The following is a 21,114-nucleotide window of genomic DNA, read 5'->3' as shown; positions in this document are numbered from 1 at the left end:
TGAAATTTGCTATAGAGATATTTTGATACCCGAGAAAGGACATAGGATAGGTTTTATCTCGGAAATCCCAAGGGAACGGGAACTATGCGAGTTTTTCTTTGACTGCGCGGGCGATGCCGCGGGTGGAAAGCTAGTATAGCTATAAAATATGAGAAATCTTCATTATAACGCACAGAATAGAACAAAACAGATATATTATGTATTATGTAACTTATATTATAGGTACGTGTAAAATATCTACAGATCTTTCAAGAGGAAAACTTCGATCATTATCACAAACTGTCCAAGCTGACAATTTCGATAATAACATGAAAAATATGAACTCGAGGGATTGTGACGTCACACCTGAGCCCTGTTTCTTTTATTAAGTGGGTTTTCCTGTTGCGAACCACCTCATTATCAGAAGTATTTTCGGTGTTTACCACCTGAAAATGCTATTTTTAATTTTTTATCGTGTGTTTTAGGCCACCGTCTTAGTTAAGTATTATGAATTTTGACAATATTGTCAGAATAAACATATACCTTACGTATGTTTATAACATACTAGCGATCCGCCCCGGCTTCGCCCGTGGTACATATTTCGCAATAAAAGGTAGCCTATGTTCTTTCTCAGGGTCTAAAGATTGTCTGTGCCAAATTTCATCAAAATCGGTTGAGAGGTTTAAGAGGGAAAGCGTAACAGACAGACAGACAGACAGAGTTACTGTCGCATTTATAATATTAGTAGGGATTGTCATTTAGTCATCTGCATTAGCTGTATGCTTATTTTCATGTCTATCTAATCAAGAAATTAAAATTTTAGAGAAATACGATGCATGCCGTCTCGAAAATTTTCAATTCTTATACAAAAAATGAATCGCAAAATTCAAGAACGGATGAACCGATTTCGTTAATTCTTTTTTTATAATATTCCTTGAAGTACTAGGATGGTTCATGGAGAAAAACCGTAAACATGTACCACGGGCGAAGCAGGGGCGGACCGCTAGTATAAAATAAAACTTAAGACGCTATAAAATCAAAAAACGCTATAAATTATGAGAAATAAACAGCTTATAATGAAAATAATCATTTTTGAGTATTATCTATAAATTACCGAAGACGTTAATTTTCCATCCTACAAAGCATTCTATCAACATTTGTATTGGTTCCACGTTATTAGTCCGTAATTAATTAAAGTGATTAAGTTCGACATCAAGAACTATTTCTAAACAAAGTAATATACATAATCAATATTACGACTTAGCATGAAACGTATTTATCATCAAAATTGTGAAAATTATTAAGAAGAAAGACGTAGAAAGAGCAAGAAAGACGGTCGTTTATATCTACTCTTGTCTCTTACAGGAAATGGACAGCAAAAATACAGTAAACACTATTTAAATGTAGATACATATTATAAAGAACAGATTTAATTGTCTAACAATCTACAAAGATACATTTCAGTTATAAAGTCTACTGTTGTGTCTACGTATAATCGTAGAACATAGTCTACATTTTTTTATCGCAAGCCAAAGGTATGAAGCTAGTGTCAAATAAAGAAGTAAAAACCTTAATAACTAAATGAAGCGATATGATTGGTTATTTACAAGCACATTCCTTGCTACACATCCGCGCACGCTATTGGTGGAAAAGCACAACAGGATAATTTTAGCTTTTGAGGCTGTCGTAGAGCGTCTTTGGGCGATACGTAGATCAAATCAGTATGTGCTACGCAGGGCATTATTTCGGTTTTATTTAAAGGCAAGCAAATTACTAGTGGTAATATGTCACTAAAGTTAGGCTAGCGTTTAGCTACTATTATGTGGTTAGGCTAAAGCACGGCTAAAGAATATGGTAAAAAATTATATTTAAAAATAATGTTTCTCATAATTTATATAATTCTGATAATTATAGAGAAGCGGTATCTTACGTTTTATTCAAACAAATTTTCCCGTTTATAAAAGTATAAATAATCATTTATTTGTAAAAATATTAGTAAGTATATCGTTCTTTTTCATCGTCTTTTTATAAATAGTACCTATATCATAGGATAACATACATCTAGTATGATTCGTATGTCACTGTCTATTTTTTTTCTCTTTCCCAACAGATTTGCAAAGAAAAAAAATAGATAGGTATACCTTACAAATGAAGCGTAAAATATTCGGCATCCCGTCTATCCCACAAACATACTGCTTACGAAGTTAACATTCACTGAACTCATGTGGAATGTATGTTTATTTGAACAACTTAATGATGTTTATTCTGGCGCCATTCCAAAACCTGGTTATGTCTTATAGCAGTATTATTTTTGTGTGAAAGAGATAGCGCTATACGACTATATAGCGCTGTCACTCTTCCACACTGGAAATAAAACTGCTAAAGACATAGTGGTACAGAGCTGACCCTTTCACCTCAACTAAAATTCCGTGTGATCTCCAAGACTTGTTTGTTTAACCTCCGTGTTTTTAAACGTCTGTCTTTTTCACGAGGGTTAAGGTCGTGCTGAATTATTTCAATTGCCAAATGATGTAAACACATCAAGGTTTCTGGGAATTTCGATTGTAATGTGTGGGTGGTAGGGTTGAATTGGTATTACAATGTACCTACGGAATGTCTGAATTCTGAAAGTTATGTAGAAATGACCGATTTGGGAAAGTTATGCAATTGTTTAATTAAATTAAACCCTTTTTATTTAAAATACAATTTCAGGTACCTACTTTTTAAAATATAGGGTATGTATAAACATAGTAATATTTAAAATCAAGGAAAGAAAACTACTCAAAGAAAGGTTGAAAAAAACAATCTGAGAAAAGGAGATCAAAATTATTTTTATTATTTTAATAGTTCCTTATTATATTCTCCCATCATTTGGTTTCAAAATTAAAATGGAATAAAAATATAAGTAGGTAGGTACTATAGTTTATAAATTTACATTATTACTCTGCGCTTAATGCCTAGGAGCTTTTTTAACGGTCCACAGAATCGGAGTATAATTAGATAGAACTACTTTTATGATACCAAAAATGCAATATTATCTATGTCAGTTTATCATTTTACATTACATAAATACTGTAAAGAATTGACTTTTATCGATTTTTCGCAACGGTGTTTAATTACAACCAATCATGGATATACCTTGTGTTATTAAGTTATTAAATCCATCATTTAAAAACAATTGTTTCATGTTCACAAAGAAAACACAAAGCTATACGAATTTGAAAGCATTTTATCAGATTCGTTGAACAATACGGATTATTGAATGGTCGATTTTTGGGACAATTCTCAATAGAGTTACCAATGAGTAAAAGACTAATCTGCTATATCTACATACAATCCTACTTCCTACTAATATTATAAACTAGCGGTCCGCCCCGGCTTCGCTATCGCTAATAACACAAGCTTTAGCAATACTTCTTTTTTGTAAATTAATGTATGTAATAATTCTACATATTATACATATAATTATTATTCCAAAAGCGTATTCTGTTCCAATATTGCAATAATGCAGTATCATATTTTTCATTAGCACGATTCTGCGGAATATTAAATTGAGTATTTGAATAAAAAAAAAAATTATTGATTTTTTGCATGTATTTTAAAACTTTATTATTAATATTAACTTTAACTTTATTTTATTAACTTTATTTATTAACTTTAACTTTATTATTAATATTGATATTTAATGCAAAAAACTAAAAAAAAATGGTTTTCAATTAATTATAAGCAATTAAAAATTGATGAAATTTAAATTAAAATCACGTGACTATAAACGCGCCATGGCTGGTCACCATAGATGTGACGTCAAAATGTTATACCTAGTTGTATACGTTTTTGTATCAACTGCAATGTGTGAAAACTAACATTATGACGTCACACGCGTCCGGGTGACGCTTCGGGAGTTGTCGGTGTGTTTTCGGTACTGGATTCAAAGACTAATTTTTATTTTGAAATAACTTTTGAATTATTGCAAAAAAAAATTAAAAAAATAGTTTTGTTATAAAACTAATATATAATCTTTCCAATTAGCACAAAAAAAAATTTTATTCAAATACTCAATTATGCGACGCTCCTGTCCACAAATTACTTACATATAAATGTACAGTTTTACAGTAAAATAACACAATCAACAATAATTTAAAAGCACAGATAATAATATAATGCATGTTTTATGATGATATTCTCTATCATATAGAAGCCATATAAATCCATAAATCCGACTGTACAATAAGAAAAAGAAATAAATGTCATCATTAGAGATAAGCATGAAAATAATAATTTTCTCTGATTGCTGGCACTATACTTATTACACTATTCTTACGCAAATGACTATACTAAACATATCTTCATAGGTATACATACATATGATATTCTTCTTACGGCGCATTTACACCAAACGAACATAGCTAGAGCAAGAGCATTCGATCTTTTAGTGTAAACGAAAACTCGTATTCAGCGTTGTTCAGTACTAGACACATTACATAGAACTGCATAAACTTTTACATAGAATCTTTTCGAACGCACTAAGAACAACGAACGAATGCTCTACGCCTGTTTACATAGTGGGATTAGAACAACGATGTCATGTTTAGAATGAGCATTGGATCGTTTGATGTAAATGCACCGTTTGAGCCTGATGCGCACACCATTTGAATAATAAACAAAATATATACTATGAAATAATCGTGTGGGCTGAACAATAGTATCAAATGAGCTTGATTCCTTGAAGCGTGGGATGTTTAGAATCAAACTGAAGATCCCGATGGGATTTGCGAGTTATTTACAATCCTTTGACGTCATTATTTATCCGCCCTTTGTTCGTTGGTTTGTAATCTGTTATTTACATATTTATTTGTGTTGCCGCGTGGTTGCTAGATATAGCGTCTTGAGATAAACTATGTAGTTCTATCTATCTATCTACCATACACACAGACAGACATTTTTATTAATCTGTAGGCAATTAGACCAACGTTAAGATCGAATTCGGATAATCCGTTGAAAGCTGTCTGTATATTATGGTTTTATAAATCATTTGGGTGGCATTTATTGGATTTCGATGTGTTATTCTTTTATAGAATCTGTGCGAATTTCATGACCGTGGATAGCCAAACCATAAGCTAGTAATAATAGATTAAGCATAGTTTGTTTCATTCTATAGAAACATGTGACCTAGGCAAATATCAATGTTCCATAAAAAATACATCCTGTATTATTAAACCACCTTATAGTAGCGGAAATTACAAATTCTTGGAAGTTACGACATAATAAACTGAGAAAGGTACTCTAAATTATCTCCGTATCTATCTTAACCTCTAAATCGTCTTACTTTTTCAAAGCTGTAATAATAGTCTAAGATCCCACTGCAGGATTACTTCGTTCATAGTTTTTTGATGAAACCAAAATTTTATGTATATTTATAATTTGGAGAATATATATCGACTAGATTTCCAGTCAAAATCTATTTTTTTTTTCGTTTAATTATCATATATGGTTGCCTTATTAAATCCAGCCGCAAATGAGGGTTGCTGGCTGTTAAAGATGATGAATATTAATTAAAAATGCTTGAGGCCAAATTTTGACTGGCAACCTAGTCGATATACATAATATATTCTCCTAATAATCATAAATAGACATAAAATTCAGGTTTCATCAAAAAACTATAAACGAAGTAATCCTGCGGTGGGATCTTGTACTATACCTAACGTTGTACAACTAAAAATATGTACGTAGTATATATCTTTCAACTGTGTAAAAACACTTTAAACTTAAAGTTTTAAGCTCGAGTAATTGGGTTGTAACTTTAAAAATGTTACTCGTGAATGTCTCATTATTTTCAGTCTTTTCTGAAATATGATAAAGGATTGCGCAAAAATTATTAAACGAGCGAATTTAATTTTAAACGTATTTTCGTCTTTTCATTCCTGAATATGCATTTTGTAGAGAATTTATAATGTAATAACTTCCTTTTATATGACTATCGTAAACTTGCAAGTTTGTTTTTTAAATTAAATACTCATATTTTACATGTTGTCTAGCGTTATTTGGGGCACATAATATATCAGCCGACCTTTCTTGTGAAAAGGTTTATGCAAGAGTGTAATACTAAAAATGTCACCTTGAATATAAGTAAGTCTGTTACGAGCTGAATAATAAAACCAAAAACTGCTATATTCTTAACGTTAAGAAACAGGTATCTTATAATAGTAATTTTGAACACTTGAAGTATAAAATGTTATTTGTTATTTTGTTTTAATTGTTGCAAAACTCGCACTCTACTTGAGTGTAGCCTATATTATTTTTTTCTCTGAAATAATAACTGCATTTTGATCCTCCGCCTGTATCCCCATTATTATTTTTATGTTTTAAAAAGTCTACAAATCCATACTTAATATTATAAATGCGAAAGTAACTCTGTGTGTCTGTCTGTTACTCAATCACGCCCTAACTACTGAACCAATTTGCATGAAATTTGGTATAGAGATATTTTGATAGACGAGAAAGGACATAGGATAGGTTTTATCCCGGAAATCCCACGGGAACGGGAACTATGCGGGTTTTTCTTTCTTCTGCGCGGGCGAAGCCGCGGGTGGAAAGCTAGTAATATATATAAATACGGACTTTTCTATTATTTCACTGAAAATGAACATTGCATTCGCATGTTTGCAAATACGTCACGCAAGGCACGTACAACGACTGTCAGTAGTCACAATAATGTAACCAATTTTGAAAACGTAGATAATAAATACTTAGTTCGTTGAATGAAATATATGCAAATATTCGTCGCTCTATTTACGCGAAGAAAAAGCGAAAAAAGTTGATATCTGAATTTAAATATATAACTATAAGACTTCCTAATGAGTAGCTGGTACCTTTATGTAGTTAACTGTAATACATATAGATACACATACCTTGATATGGAAAACTTGGAAATGAAATTAAATAATCAGTTAATTAACTAATTTCTAAAACAATATCATTTGCCCGGCATTATGTCAAAACAATAGACTGCAGCTCATGTTCCATTATAATCTATTTGTTTATGTTTAACAAAAAAAGCATGTGTGCAGTAGTGATACTTTTATCAAGATTAAAAGTTACCAAAATCGTCGCCTTACTCCATGACGTGACGGTATATCGATTACGCGTCCTTGAAATTTTTCTCTCAACGCGCCTAAATAATATCTATATTAATATTATATACCTGAAGAGTTTGTTTGTTTGAACGCGCTAATCTCAGGAACTACGGGTCCGATTTGAAAAATTCTTTCAATGTTACATAGCCCATTTATCGGGGAAGGCTAGGCTATATATCATCACGCTAAGACCAACAGGAGCGGACCAATGCGGGTGAAACCGCGGGGCACAGCTAGTTGCAGCTAGGGCACAGCAAGATTTATTGAAGATAAATATTTTAGTTTGAACACTAACCTCTACATTGTCAAATCACGTAATAATGTTTTGTTGTTTTATCCTTCAGCTATTACGACGAAACTCAGATCTGATTTAGAAACCCTAGATGTACAAACATGTGTAAAATTAACAAGAACCTCTAATCTTGTCCAGAATTACACTACATATCTACTTAGATTTGAAAACTCTAACAACTAGGTGAACCTCGCAGTTTTATTCGCGCATCCGAAAGTGATTTTTAGAGTAAAACATACCTACCTACCTTCATATTACGCTAGTCTTCATTGACTGTTATTACAAACATTCAATTATTTATGGCCTAATTATTTATATTTACGTAGGTATTAATTTTATAAAAAATAGAACTGTAATGCACCGCCATAATAAATATAATCCTTTTGTATTCTGTTGTTTGGCAGAAATCGCTAACAGCGATAAGACCACCCTCTATACATGGAATTAATTATACCACTCTTATTTTTGTAATTCTGTATTTACTTATTTAGCAACGGTTTAGCCCACATTTAGCCTCGAAAGAATATAATATAAAACAGATACAGAAGACGTAATACACAGACTAACAGACCTTATAGAAGGTATAAGCTATAGTATTATATTATCTGTAGTATAAGTATGGATCAGTATGGATTAAAGTAACATATTTACGTAATAGATTATCGAATAACTATGTTTACATTCATTGTTTGAAAGCAAGCGGATATTACAGTTCTAATGCATTCCAATCATTGCTTTGAGTTAATGTAAACAAATGAATACATTAATACAAGAATACGAATCAGTGAAATGAACGGTAGGGATTTGTTGAAATTATTTTCATGTTTTTAGAATTGTGTATCTTCTCGTACGGTTACGATAATTTAAGGACGCGGCTGTTTATTTTGTGTCTTTTAGGGAGTGATACATTATATTTGAATTTAACATTTTAATCCGTTATGTTTACACAAATTACAATTTACAGGTATATAATATGTGTGTGTTGATATGTGTGTTACGTTTATTTCAATAATCAACTTTTCCAATTCATTCCTCTGCATCAAATAAAGCTGCTACTTCATCCAAGAAATTAAAACTTTTTTATTTTTATTTCTCTCCACCAACATCAAACCTCCTTTCTATAAACTCATGCGTGTATTACAATAGGTACATATACAATTACTATATCATTCTGTGATAGTACCTACAAATGATAAAGTCCATGAGTAAATAAAAGGAACCTATGACTATGTGAATGAATTTTCGAACAAAAGCCCGAAATCCGTTGCAAACTAAGCTAAAAATTCTGCATATTTTCTTTGAACTAGGCAAAACGTCTCACATCTGAGAGAAACATTATACAATAGGTATTGTTGTACGTCACAAAACGAATGTACCTATTAAAACTTTTACTTATTTGCATTCTGTCTAGGTGTATAATTATAATCTAGGACTTAGGAGTCAATAACTGTCATTTTTAATACAATATTTACGATCGCCTCGCACACGACATATACTTAGTTGTCGAAACTAATATTATAAAGGGCAAGATAGATTAGCTTTTTTATCGAAGATCGATTTAAAAATATATTTACTATCCGAAAACATCATCTGTACGATAAAAATAGACTATGTTTTATCCCGGTTCAACTTGTATAGAGATAGTTCATATTTCATATAGAAACTAGATTCCTGACACTGAACGCATAAAACACGCTTTTTCTCGCAAAGTAGGTACTCATATTAAAATAAATAGGCTGTAGTCCTTCAAAGTTTGCTGAAGATCTACGATTTTCAGTAACTCAGCCCAGGGCATTGTTTATCTTTATTCAAAAACAATTTATAAGTAGATATCAACCCTACACAGTTTCATTTTTGAAGTAAAACTTTCAATACCATCACGACATGGAGTAAGACGACGATTTTGATATCTTTGATTCTTGCTAAAGAAGTTTCACTTCTGACACGTGTGCTCAACACACGGTCTTTTTTATAAGTATTAGATGTATTCAGAACTTTAGCAACCATCTCTCGGCCTAACACATTTTATACCTATGTATTTGCTCAAAGCAAGACGTTACATTGTGTATGCTTATAAAACATGCATATACAGAAAGATACGGTTTTCTAGTTACGTTATGAAGGCATCTTTCTTTCATTTCATACATTTTCGTTTGCTACGACAATCCTACTATATGTAAGGTTTAAGAAAATTCTAAAAGATGTGGGATTTCCGGGATAAAAAGCAGCCTATGTCTTTTTCTGGGTCTTCAGCTACCTACATACCATATTACATTGTAATCGGTTCAGCAGTAAATAAATAAATAAATAAATTTCTTTATTTGCATAATGTGTGTACAAAGATAACAATATTACTTATAGGTAGAATCAACACATTAGCCATAAATGGCGTGCAAATTAAATCAGCTCCGCAACATTATCTTTCTAATATATATAAATCTCGTGTCACAATGTTTGTCCTCAATGGACTCCTAAACCACTTAAACGGATTATAATAAAATTCGCACACCATGTGCAGTTTGATCCAACTTGAGAGATAGGATAGGTTTTATCCCGGAAATCCCACGGGAAAGGGAACTATGCGGGGTTTTCTCTGAAAACGCGTGCGAAGCCGCGGGTGGAAAGCTAGTATTATATAAAAAGTATTTGCGTGAAAGAGTAACAAACACCCATCCTCACAAACTTTCGCATTTGTAATATTAATAGGATATAGATTGACTTAAAACCATGCTATGACATAGCCGTAAAGCCTTTCAAATAAACAAAAAAGGGAAGATAAATGAACAGCTAGAAATTTGACACGCATCGTCAATCAACGTTTTTTCTTCAAATATCTGTCCCTGAAATTTGACTTGTGGCACCTTGTGGACAGCGAAATTAGGCAATTTATCAAACTTAGGATGTTCTTGGAACTAATCGATTTCAAAAACTTCCAAAAAAATTTTTTTTTAAGTAATAAAGCCTTATCCAATTTTTTAATTGAGTAGAAACCATTAAGTTACAAGTTAAATAAAAAGTTTCAGGGACCGATTTACATTTTAAATTTATAATAACACTAGCTTACTGCCCACGGCTTCGCCCGCTTGGTCTAAAATCTAAATCCTAATCTATATATATATAAAACTCAAAGGTGACTGATATAGTGATCTATCAACGCACAACCTAAACCACTGGACGTATCGGGCTGAAATTTGGCATGCAGGTAGATGTCATAACGTAGGCGTCCTCTAAGAAAGGATTTCCCGAAATTCTTGCGGGAACGGGGAAAAATGGGGATGCACGTACAAAGTCGTGGGCGGAAGCTAGTAAATTATATATTTAAACCTTCCTCTTGAATCACTCTATCTATTAAAAAAACCGCATCAAAATCCGTTGCGTAGTTTTAAAGATTTAAGCATACAAAGGGACATAGAGACAGAGAAAGCGACTATGTAGTGATCCAAATGTAATACGAAACAAAAAGAGATTTACGCTGCAAAATGAATACACATACACATAATATTATGTTACGAAACTCGCGTTTTCAATTTGAACTGGATAAAATGTCACATAAAATGTCGCTATCTTGGATCTTGGAGACATGAAATGGTACCTATCTATTTCTTTAACAATATATGCATCAAATTGTCCTGAATTGATTTTATTGATTTATTTATTTACTCTTTATTGTACAACAGTCTTATAAAATAAAAGTACAACAAAACCATTTAAAATGTACAAATGGCGGCCTTATGCCTCTAAGCCATCTCTGCCAGGCATTTTGATTTTATTCATATAACATTTATATTCAAACTAGTGGTCCGCCCCGGCTTCGCCCGTGGTACATATTTCGCAATAAAAGGTAGCCTATGTCCTTTCTCGGGTATCAAAATATCTTCATACCAAATTTCATGCAAATTGGTTCAGTAGTTAAGGCGTGATTGAGTAACAGACAGACAGACAGACAGAGTTACTTTCGCATTTATAATATTAGTATGGATTAGAGCTCAAAATATTAGACGAAACAATTTGGAGTAAGGACTTCATGGCTATCTTATGCACCTTAAATTGATAGTTTTTTTTTTTAATAAATCTATAGTAGTTCAGGATACATCGCCCATTTTTGCAAGTGACTACTATCAAGCTGATTTTCCGTTTGTAGCTTTATTTTGATGAGACACCGAATAATTTCGTGTACGAAACTCTCGATTGTGGTAGCTAACAGAGATAACAAGGATAAAATTTTTTGATTTGATGGTTCTCAAAAATTTATTACGCAATTTGTAGGACAATATGTCTGTTGAATTATATAAACATTAACTAAGTGAAAACAAAAAAATCAGCTTGTTAGTAATCATTTATGATGACCTCGTTATCGATACACTTTGGAAAGGGGGACTCTTTGAACAAACCATAGATTTTGTAGGACAAATATTTTTTCGAATAATTTAGGTAATTATCTTGAGATTGAACAAAAAAAATTCATTCAGTTAGTAATAAATATTTGAGAACCATCAAATCAAAAATTTTTATCCTTGTTATCTCTGTTAGCTACCACAATCGAGACTTTCGTACACGAAATTATTGGGCGTCTCATCAAAATAAAGCTACAAACGGAAAATTAGCTTGATAGTAGTCACTTGCAAAAATGGGCGATGTATCCTTAACTATAGATTATTGTTACATAATACAATCAATAAAGCTTTTTTAAAGCTCTTCTTGGTATTTTTTTATAATTTTAACTTGAACAAAATTTAACTACATATTTAAATTCTAGTCATTATTGTTTAATATTTAAGTAGTAGAAACCGTGTAAATATTGATACTTTTTTTTTAACCGACTTCAAAAAAAAGGAGGAGGTTATCAATTCGGCCGGTATGTTTTTTTTTTTTTTTTTAAGTATGTACACCGATTACTCCGAGGTTTCTGGACCGATTTACGTGATTCTTTTTTTGTTCGATGCGGGATGGTGTCGAATTGGTCCCATAAAAATTTTATTCGGATAGGCCCAGTAGTTTTTATTTTATGAGCATTTTTGTCTGTGGGTATTTGTAAATGTTGCAAGTGCATGTTTGAAGTCGGTTGTTTTTAACGCAGTTATTGACTTGTTGAAGTTAAAAATAATTATTAATACACGATAAATTGTTAAAGAAATTACTATGAACTTGACTTCTCATGTAAGACCCAGAAGGCCAATGTTATCGTAAAACCTTCGAATGAATTTAATAATTGCGTGATACGAGGAATTATAAAATGAATTACGTGTGCAATCAAATATTAAGGTGTTCGTAGGTTCATGTTCAAGGTGGTATAAAATTCTTAAATAGTTATCGATTGGCGTCCTTGCGTGGTTCTCTACTTACAATTTGAAAATGTATGTTTATTTTTTCAGAAGGAATATTATACGCAGACATTTTGCTGCATATAAGTTTAAATTAACATAAGACTTAATTCGACGTATAGTTGGTTGCAAATTGATATAAAAGAATGTTCTTTAATCATTAAAAATATGAAGTGAAGTTTTTGATTGGTATTTAGTCTGACATGTAAAATATGTTATGACTAGATTTCCGCCCGCGGCTTCGCCCGCGTTTGCAAAGGAAAACCCGCATAGTTCCCGTTCCCGTGGGATTTCCGGGATAAAAACTATCCTATATGTTAATCCAAGTTACCCTCTATATGTGTGCTAAATTTCATTGTAATCGGTTCAGTAGTTTTTACGTGAAAGAGTAACAAACATCCATACATCCATACATCCATACACCCATACTTACAAACTTTCGCCTTTATAATATATATTAAGATTTTTAATTAAAAGCTATCTAGATAACATCTCGCTTCCATAAATTCACTGTTACAAAATTCTATCCTTCATTGCATCAGTTTATACGATGAATTCTCATTGCTATTCAAATGAATAGTTATTTATGAATATGGAATTGATTGTAGTTTCTAAATTCCTAGCGTATGAAACGTAGGTAGGTATATGAAGTTTATTCATATTTGAAATGCAATGAGGTTTTTGAAGTTAAAACTTCTTTAGCGGCGTTGGGTATAAAATCTTAAACTCGCGTCAGGACACGTGGCCTGATCGAAAAAGCGTAAGACGGATGTTTTTTTTTTTAGCCCTTATATTCCATGCGTAAGACGGATACCATTCCAAAATATCAAACATGCTGAACGTTAATAATCAAGTTTTCACTTCTGCCGGCACTCCCGGAGTGCAACCCGTCTTTTTTTTTATTGTAATTTATATTTGAAACACTAACAAGTTTCATTCAGAAATCCTGCACATTAATTACACTTAGTCTTAGTTCTAGTTTGTGGACATAATATTCGATAAAAAAAATCACGAACTTTTAATTTGGTCGTTACATTCTAGCTTAAATAATATTGAAAAAGTAGATAATAAGACGAAGGTGCGAGAATGCGTAGCGAGGAATGTGTAAAAAACCAATAGTATTGCTTCAAACTACATGAAGCGATATTGTTTGTTATTTTCTGCGAGAGATGTGTGCAAGGATAACGTGATCATAAACATAATAAGCATTTTAAGCAATAGTTGCATTTCAATATAGTTGCATTTCACAGCTTCGCAACGCATCCTCGCACCACAAATTTTCCTCGCACAGCTTTGGTGGACACCCCTACACATTTTCAGCACAGCTATAGACATCCTTGCGCGTAACATTATCCCTAGTACGTCTCTAGTGGAAACGCAGCCTAAAGTGGTTGAAAAAATAATCAGACAATATTTTTTTCTTACTCGCAACCGTGTTTAAAAATAAATGATTATTGACATTGGCATTAAAACACAGATATCCAGATAAAAGCGAGTCGGATCAATCCACTTAGCGGCTTATATTGACGTATAAGTCGATTAGGTATATATTATGCAATATGTGTGGCATTGCACTTGATTCTGGTATTGTAAATGTAGGTAAGGGTGCTTGTATAGAATTATATTTTCTGTGGTAAGGGTTAATTAATGTTGAAGTGATGCTGTCATAGTAACAAAAAATTTGGAAACCTATTCTCTTCATATGTTATAGTCAAATCCTGAAACACAATCTCTTCGCAGAATAACTGGTTTATCTCAGTTTTGGCAAAAGCCATCGGGAAATCCTCGAAATACATTTGAATTTTGACTGAAGTCAGCAGCAGTCTCGGCCCTCGGCCGTAGGCAAACGCACCATACGCATCGCCCGCGCTTAAGACGCCTCAGCTAGACAATAACTGACGATAATTGTTTAGTAAAAGGCTGAAATATTGCCAGACCTGGGGCTTGACCAGTCCAACCTACGAGTGCCCGAGCATCGCGGTTTGACTATAACACGCATACACTATTTTCATGAGAGAAAGGGTTTGTATGTTACGATCTAATTCAAAAACTACTTGACCGCCTTAAAAAATATTTTACTATTCGAAAACTACCTCTTTATCCAGTTAAAGGCTTTTGCTTTACTCGGAGACAGCCCAATAAACTTTGGACAAGCAGCTAGTGATTCGTACATTCATAATGTAGATATAAACACAAGATTTTGTAATTAGAAAGACAGTTGAGTTTAATAAGTACCTATAACCTAAACAGATGCAACAATTATTGTAGAGGTATCTTAAAATGTGTAGTTACTTGTGTGTGTTGTGTTATCAATGATAGCCGTAACTATTTGTGGTCGATTTGTCGCTGTACAAAACTAATTACTATTGTTATATTACATTGACAAGAATAAACAAAATACTACTTAGGCTTTGAGTAATCATAACTATTTAGACAAACTTTACATCCAAATTGTTTACATAAACAACGAATAAACATACGAAGAATGTATTACATTATTCGAAGAATTTAAAATAAAATTCTATTATTAGTACGATTACTGGAAGCCAACAAAAAGTGCTCTAGAATAATTGCGACGGACGGGGTAATCCAATAATGTGAAATTAACACGTATTTATTGTTTTAAAAAATATGAATGCTTTTATGCTATTATTATATGTATTACCTATACGTTGAATATACAGTGAAACCTGGTTAAGTGAGACATCAAGGGACCTGCAATGTCGTTTCACTTATAGAGGTATTCCACTTACCCAGTGTCTCAGATATACAGGTATAAATAAATATCTGTCTCATTTACAGAGGGTTCCATTAATTAACTTCAGTTTTTCACGTAATGATAACGATTGTAGCTTTCGTTTTGACATTTTTCAAATAAACATCTGTATGATAGTAAAGATAATAACGAAACTAAAACTGAACGAACTAAAGGAAACTAAAACTGAAGCTCATAATTTGTACTTACGTACTTGGAATTACGTGTGGAATTTGTGGGTAGAATAAGAATGAGTAAACAAACAATGTTATCTCAGTTACAGAGGTTTATGCATATAAAATTTACTCGCTGTCTCTGTTATAGAGATAATTATGATGATAAATCGAAAGAACAAATCCCAGATGTAGAGGTTTACCTCGTCCCACTAACAGAGGTAATTCAGTGCCAAAGTGTTGGGACCTCAGCATGAGTTCCAGTTATGGAGGTTTCCCACTTATCCAGGTCCCACTTAACCAAGTTTCACTGTAATTAACTGAAATTGACATTTCATGCTTTTGCCACATAATACATAATAGTAGCTAAACGCTACTTTTGCTTTCGATTTTGACTTTTGAAGTGAAGCTTCTTTGAACGGGTTGAGAGTAAAATTTTAAAGTTGCGTCATGGCAATACCGTCACGTCATGGACTAAAGCGACGATTTTGGTATCTTTGAATTTTTTTTTTAAATCTTGCCAAAGAAGTTTCACTTCTGACACGTGTGCTCGGAATACATGATCTTTTTTATAAATGTTTTTTTTTTCAGGTAACGGATATATAGAAGGCACGGAGCTGGATGGTTTTCTGAAGGAATTCGTTTCTAGCGCGAATTTCACAGATATCAGCCCGGATGTAAGTAATTTATATTTACGATGTCACATAAGTATGATTTTTTTGCATGATACATGTTATAAACAAATGTAATATAGGAATATACTAATATTATAAAGCTGAAGAGTTGGATTGTTTCTTTGTTTGTTTGAACACGCTAATCTCGGGAACTACTGGTCCGATTTGAAAAATTCTTTCGGTGTTAGATAGCCCATTTATTGAGGAAGGTTATAGGTTATATATCATCATGCTAAGACCCACAGGAGCGGAGCAATGCGGGTGAAACCGCGCGGAACAGCTAGTTATAAACAAATGTAATAAAGTAAAATATATAAAGAAAATAATAGTGATTGGAATTTCGTACGGCTTCAAGTTTTCAAATAAGTTATAAAGGCATTTATTTTGAGCTACATTAAGTACACCTTCTTGTAGGTAATATATAATAGATAACTGAAGTAAATTTAAATCGAATTTTCTGCCAGTTTGCACCCACTAAACGAAACGACCACGTGAGCATTGTGACAGATGAACAAACTTTATAGAGCCTTAATATTACTGGTACAAAACACAGAAGCACGTGTTTAAAAAATAATTCTAATCAAATATTGAAATTTCCATTTAATGACGGTTTGCGGTTTGGTTAGTTAATGACATGTCGTTAACATTCGAACACAATTAATCCGTCATATTTGGACATTAATTTTTCATTATCACACACTAAGATCACACATTATATGTATTGGAGTCATTTAATATTTATTTTTTTATTTATGAACGCTCATAATATTTGAAATTACTCTATTCTCTAGGTACCGTAAAGTTTATAGACACATCATAAACAAAAACACTGTTAAAAATAAGTTTCTCGACTCTATTGAAAATTACACTCGGGAATGTAAATAAGTTTTAGTATTTATGTTAAAACAATTTAAGAAGAAAGGAGGAAAAAAGGCACTAACGATAATATTATATTATGAAGAAAACCATGTCAAATTTATTTTAATCCTGTTTATTTCACAATATCCAAAACGAACACTCCACTACTACACTACTACACTATATTCCTTGATATTATACTGCCAAACGCATTGTCACTTATTGCCACAAAAATTTATACGATATGAACGCACATCCCATTTATCCGCGTAGTACCACTCGCACAGCCGTTTATCCCAAATGCTGCAAAAGACGCCCATTCTGGAAAAGTCCTTAACCATTCCTTTCTTTCACTCCCTTTGTTTATGCTATCTTGCATCTCTTTTCCTTTTGTATCCATATTGTTAATAGAACGAGACAGAACTATGTGTAGAACTGTCAAAATTATGATGAGAGTTATTTTCTTCATTTTGACGTTGTTACCGATTGTATCGAAATGATTTTTTTTTTCAAAAATCAAGTGATGTAGTTGTAATGGTTGTGGTTTTGCATAAATGTTAAATTGATAGTGATTTATATCAATTAAATAACAATAAAATTTCCTTTCTTAATATATTATCGCAATTTGGAATTTTAGAATTTTTGTCATTTTTTTTTATTACAACAAATACGTGTACATAATTTATCAGTTGTGTTATGTAAATATCTACGTTATTTATAGTAACACAGACAACAACAAAGATTTAAAATAACTTGCTACTGTTACGTAGGCGTACGTCGTAGGTACATAGCAGTATGGTAGCGTATTTTTACACGACAATTAAATTAAATATAAATAAATAAATAAATAAATCATTTATTTGCAACATTTTAAGTTACAAAAATTTAATGACCCAGGCTCCTAATATAGTTGTAAACTGTTTTTCAGTCTATATATCTACATACTTATTTGTCTGAAATTAATAAGAAGGAAATTCTGATTCAGAAAAGAGATAAATGATACCATCGTATAAAATATTCCAATGCCTTACCTACTTACCATTTCCACGTTTCAAGATAAAAATATACAATTTCTGAAACAATCGTTTCACCACCTCTATACATAACAATAAGAGATTCAGTGGTATTCTATTCATTAAATTTCAACAAATGAAAAAGAAAAACAACTAATAAAATCAAAGCATTTATTTCAAAAAACTCCCGTAACTGTATAAAAAATAAAAAATGTAACAAAACATTAATCCAGGCCGAACCGGGGCGCACAACTAGTAGTCAATAGGAACACACCTGCCCTCAATCCTCACAAACCCAGAAGGGCACTGATCACCACTGAATATGGAATACGGAGCCACCCTTTCCTGCAAAAAACGTGCTTTTGCCTCATGCTTCAAGAGCTTTCTCAAAGCTTTACCTTCCTTCTTTTCCTCGTGGTACAATTTCTTATTATACTTATCACCAAAATATTTACTACCATTTACTATAAAAATAGTTAAGAAGAAGAGAAAAAACGATATTGTTATGGCTCGCATTGTTCGACTGTGTCAGAAATGATTGAGCAGGTCATTAAAATGGTATCATAATGTAATTTGTGAATATTAGCCATTAAGTTAATTGGTTCTGTAAATCAATGAATATTATATATTTGTGTTTTCCAATTTGTAAGGAATTATAATTATGTCGTACCTACTTTAGTATTCACAAAGTATATGCTGTTAAGGAGACACACGTACGTTACACGTATGTACTACACGTACGTGTAAATCTGTGTAACTACAGGTAGGTATCTACATCTTATAATATAAATTCTATAGTAAATTAGCACTTACAGACAAGTAACTTCCCTTTGTTTCTTAAAAAAATGCGTAATTACGAATATGGATAGTGCAATGAAATTAGATATCACTTCCTTCTTATTTCAAACACTAGGATTTTCTACCAAATTCTAAAAACCCCTTAAAATATGATTTACCTATATCCAGTTCAATATAACGTCCTATCCATTTACAATGAAAAATAACGTTTACAATTCTCGGAATAGAAAATAGAATAGCATCACTTTATTCTTATTTACATTAGCATTTACTGAGAATAACAATTCCATGAACCCAGTAAACAATTCTCATACAAAAGTTTTCAGTCCCACGTCGCGTCGTATTCAAGGGAATTTTATTACGCCGTTTATCACAAGATTTAATAAAATCCTCGCTAGTGGACCGTTTATTTCCGAATAAATTGCACAAACTGTAATATCGAGTTGCTGAGACAACATTTTGAGCTATACCCAAAGGTATTTGAAGAATTTTACAGAACTTTATATTGGTAAAAGTAGATAGTGACTTGCTGCTGCCGAAGATTTTTATAAATAGGTACGTAGCGTTACAGAGATAGTACGAAGTTAAAAAATTCATATCATAAGGTAGTAGGTAAATCTTTAAATATTTGTCAAGTCCGCCAGCGGTTTTAAGAAAATTAACAGTTGTCAAACTAATTGACCACATTTTTGCTTTTGTTAATTTCAGAGTGATTCAAATGAGCATCATAATGGATCATCCCATGGGAATGAGATGTTTGCACGCGATAAAAATTAGCCTATGTCGCTCTGTAGCCTTCTTACTGTCTCATCAAAAATCGTATCTATCATAAAACTGCTCCGTAGCGAAATGACAAACAAACAAAGAAACACACTTTCGCGTTCATAATATTAGTAAGGATTGATCGAGACCATATCGTTCCCACGATTTGCCACCAAAAGCTATGTTCAGTATTTAGCTGATAGGTACGTATTATATTATCTGTGCTAATACCAACATTTAGTTTCTTTCTTAGGTTATTATAAGTTATTAATACTATCTCCTGGTGTTGTAGACGACCATAATGTTTAAGATGACTTTTCCAGCTTTCCGAATTAGTTCACGTCTAGATTCTAAACATTATCGAAAATTCGAAACCATTGCTGATCTCTGAGTAGCAAATTGGTCTCTGAACGGCATCCTAACATTTATAGAAGTGATACTGCAGACAAATAGCTTCCGTATTGAGTAAGCAGTAAATATGAAAATTGAAAAGCAAAATACAACATAGCATTTTTGCTGACTCGAAAGCAAAGATGGTTTTACGCGAAGGTTTTATTTACGCAGGTAAATTATTAAAAGTAAATAGTTTTAAATTCATTGTGTATTCAAGTGCCGATGTTAAAAAAAGGTTATCTCAAATAATGTGTTTAATTGTATTAAATGAAAGCTAAACTACTTAATAGATTACATAACTTATTTTAATTTTAAAATATGAAATTGATTCGGATCGTCATAATGAAATTGTTAGAATGTTTCCAATTATAAATACCAATATTGAAAATTCATTGAATTTTTTCCTACCCTTTTTAGATTTTATGCCAAAATTCAACGAACCAACGAGTTCAGAGAAATCAGCTTTTGTCAAATAACGCGATTTCAAATGAATTAATGTGTCCGTTTTTATTAATGTTCTCATTTGATCTTGTTTTCATTTAGATATGAATATTTATATACCTACATGATAAATTTGAATGTTTGTGTCTTATTTTGTAGTTCAGGCGTTATTCTAGTTTAGTCATAGTCGACTAAAACCTTATTTACCGTTAGTTCCCATTTCGTAAACATGCCCAACATTTTAGTCCTTCAAACAAATTTATTCCACGTTACTTACAAGGTTAATCCATCCAACCTGAAAAAAACAAACAGACCCATAGACAACTTTTTCTATACGTTTGTGGCAAGTGACTGATCTTTTTGTTTCACATTTGGCACTAGCCTTGTTTTGGCGCCAAGCCAATATACATGTCAATTAAACTTTTTTTTTTCTTTTTTCTGATTGTGCTAACCAGTGCTAACCTCGCAATTACTGCGATTTAGATATTGTACAGTTGGAAAAACAACTTTTTAGTCTGTGAC

At 32.2% G+C, this 21,114-nt stretch overlaps 1 protein-coding gene across 2 annotated transcripts in view; it reads left to right on the top strand.

Moving 5' to 3' along the window:
* The window catches only part of LOC123702037 (calbindin-32), an 83,256-nt gene that overhangs the window by 24,308 nt on the left and 37,834 nt on the right, over positions 1-21,114 (top strand). For both annotated transcript variants that reach the window (XM_045649697.1, XM_045649696.1), the window contains exon 3: positions 16,245-16,330. In XM_045649697.1, coding sequence (XP_045505653.1) covers positions 16,245-16,330 — 86 coding nt within the window. The remainder of the gene's footprint in view (positions 1-16,244; positions 16,331-21,114) is intronic.

Source organism: Colias croceus, chromosome 22 (assembly GCF_905220415.1).
Source record: "Colias croceus chromosome 22, ilColCroc2.1".
Classification (NCBI taxonomy): Eukaryota; Metazoa; Arthropoda; class Insecta; order Lepidoptera; family Pieridae; genus Colias; species Colias croceus.
Note: the sequence above shows the minus strand (reverse complement) of the source record. Positions and strands in the feature narration are given on the sequence as shown.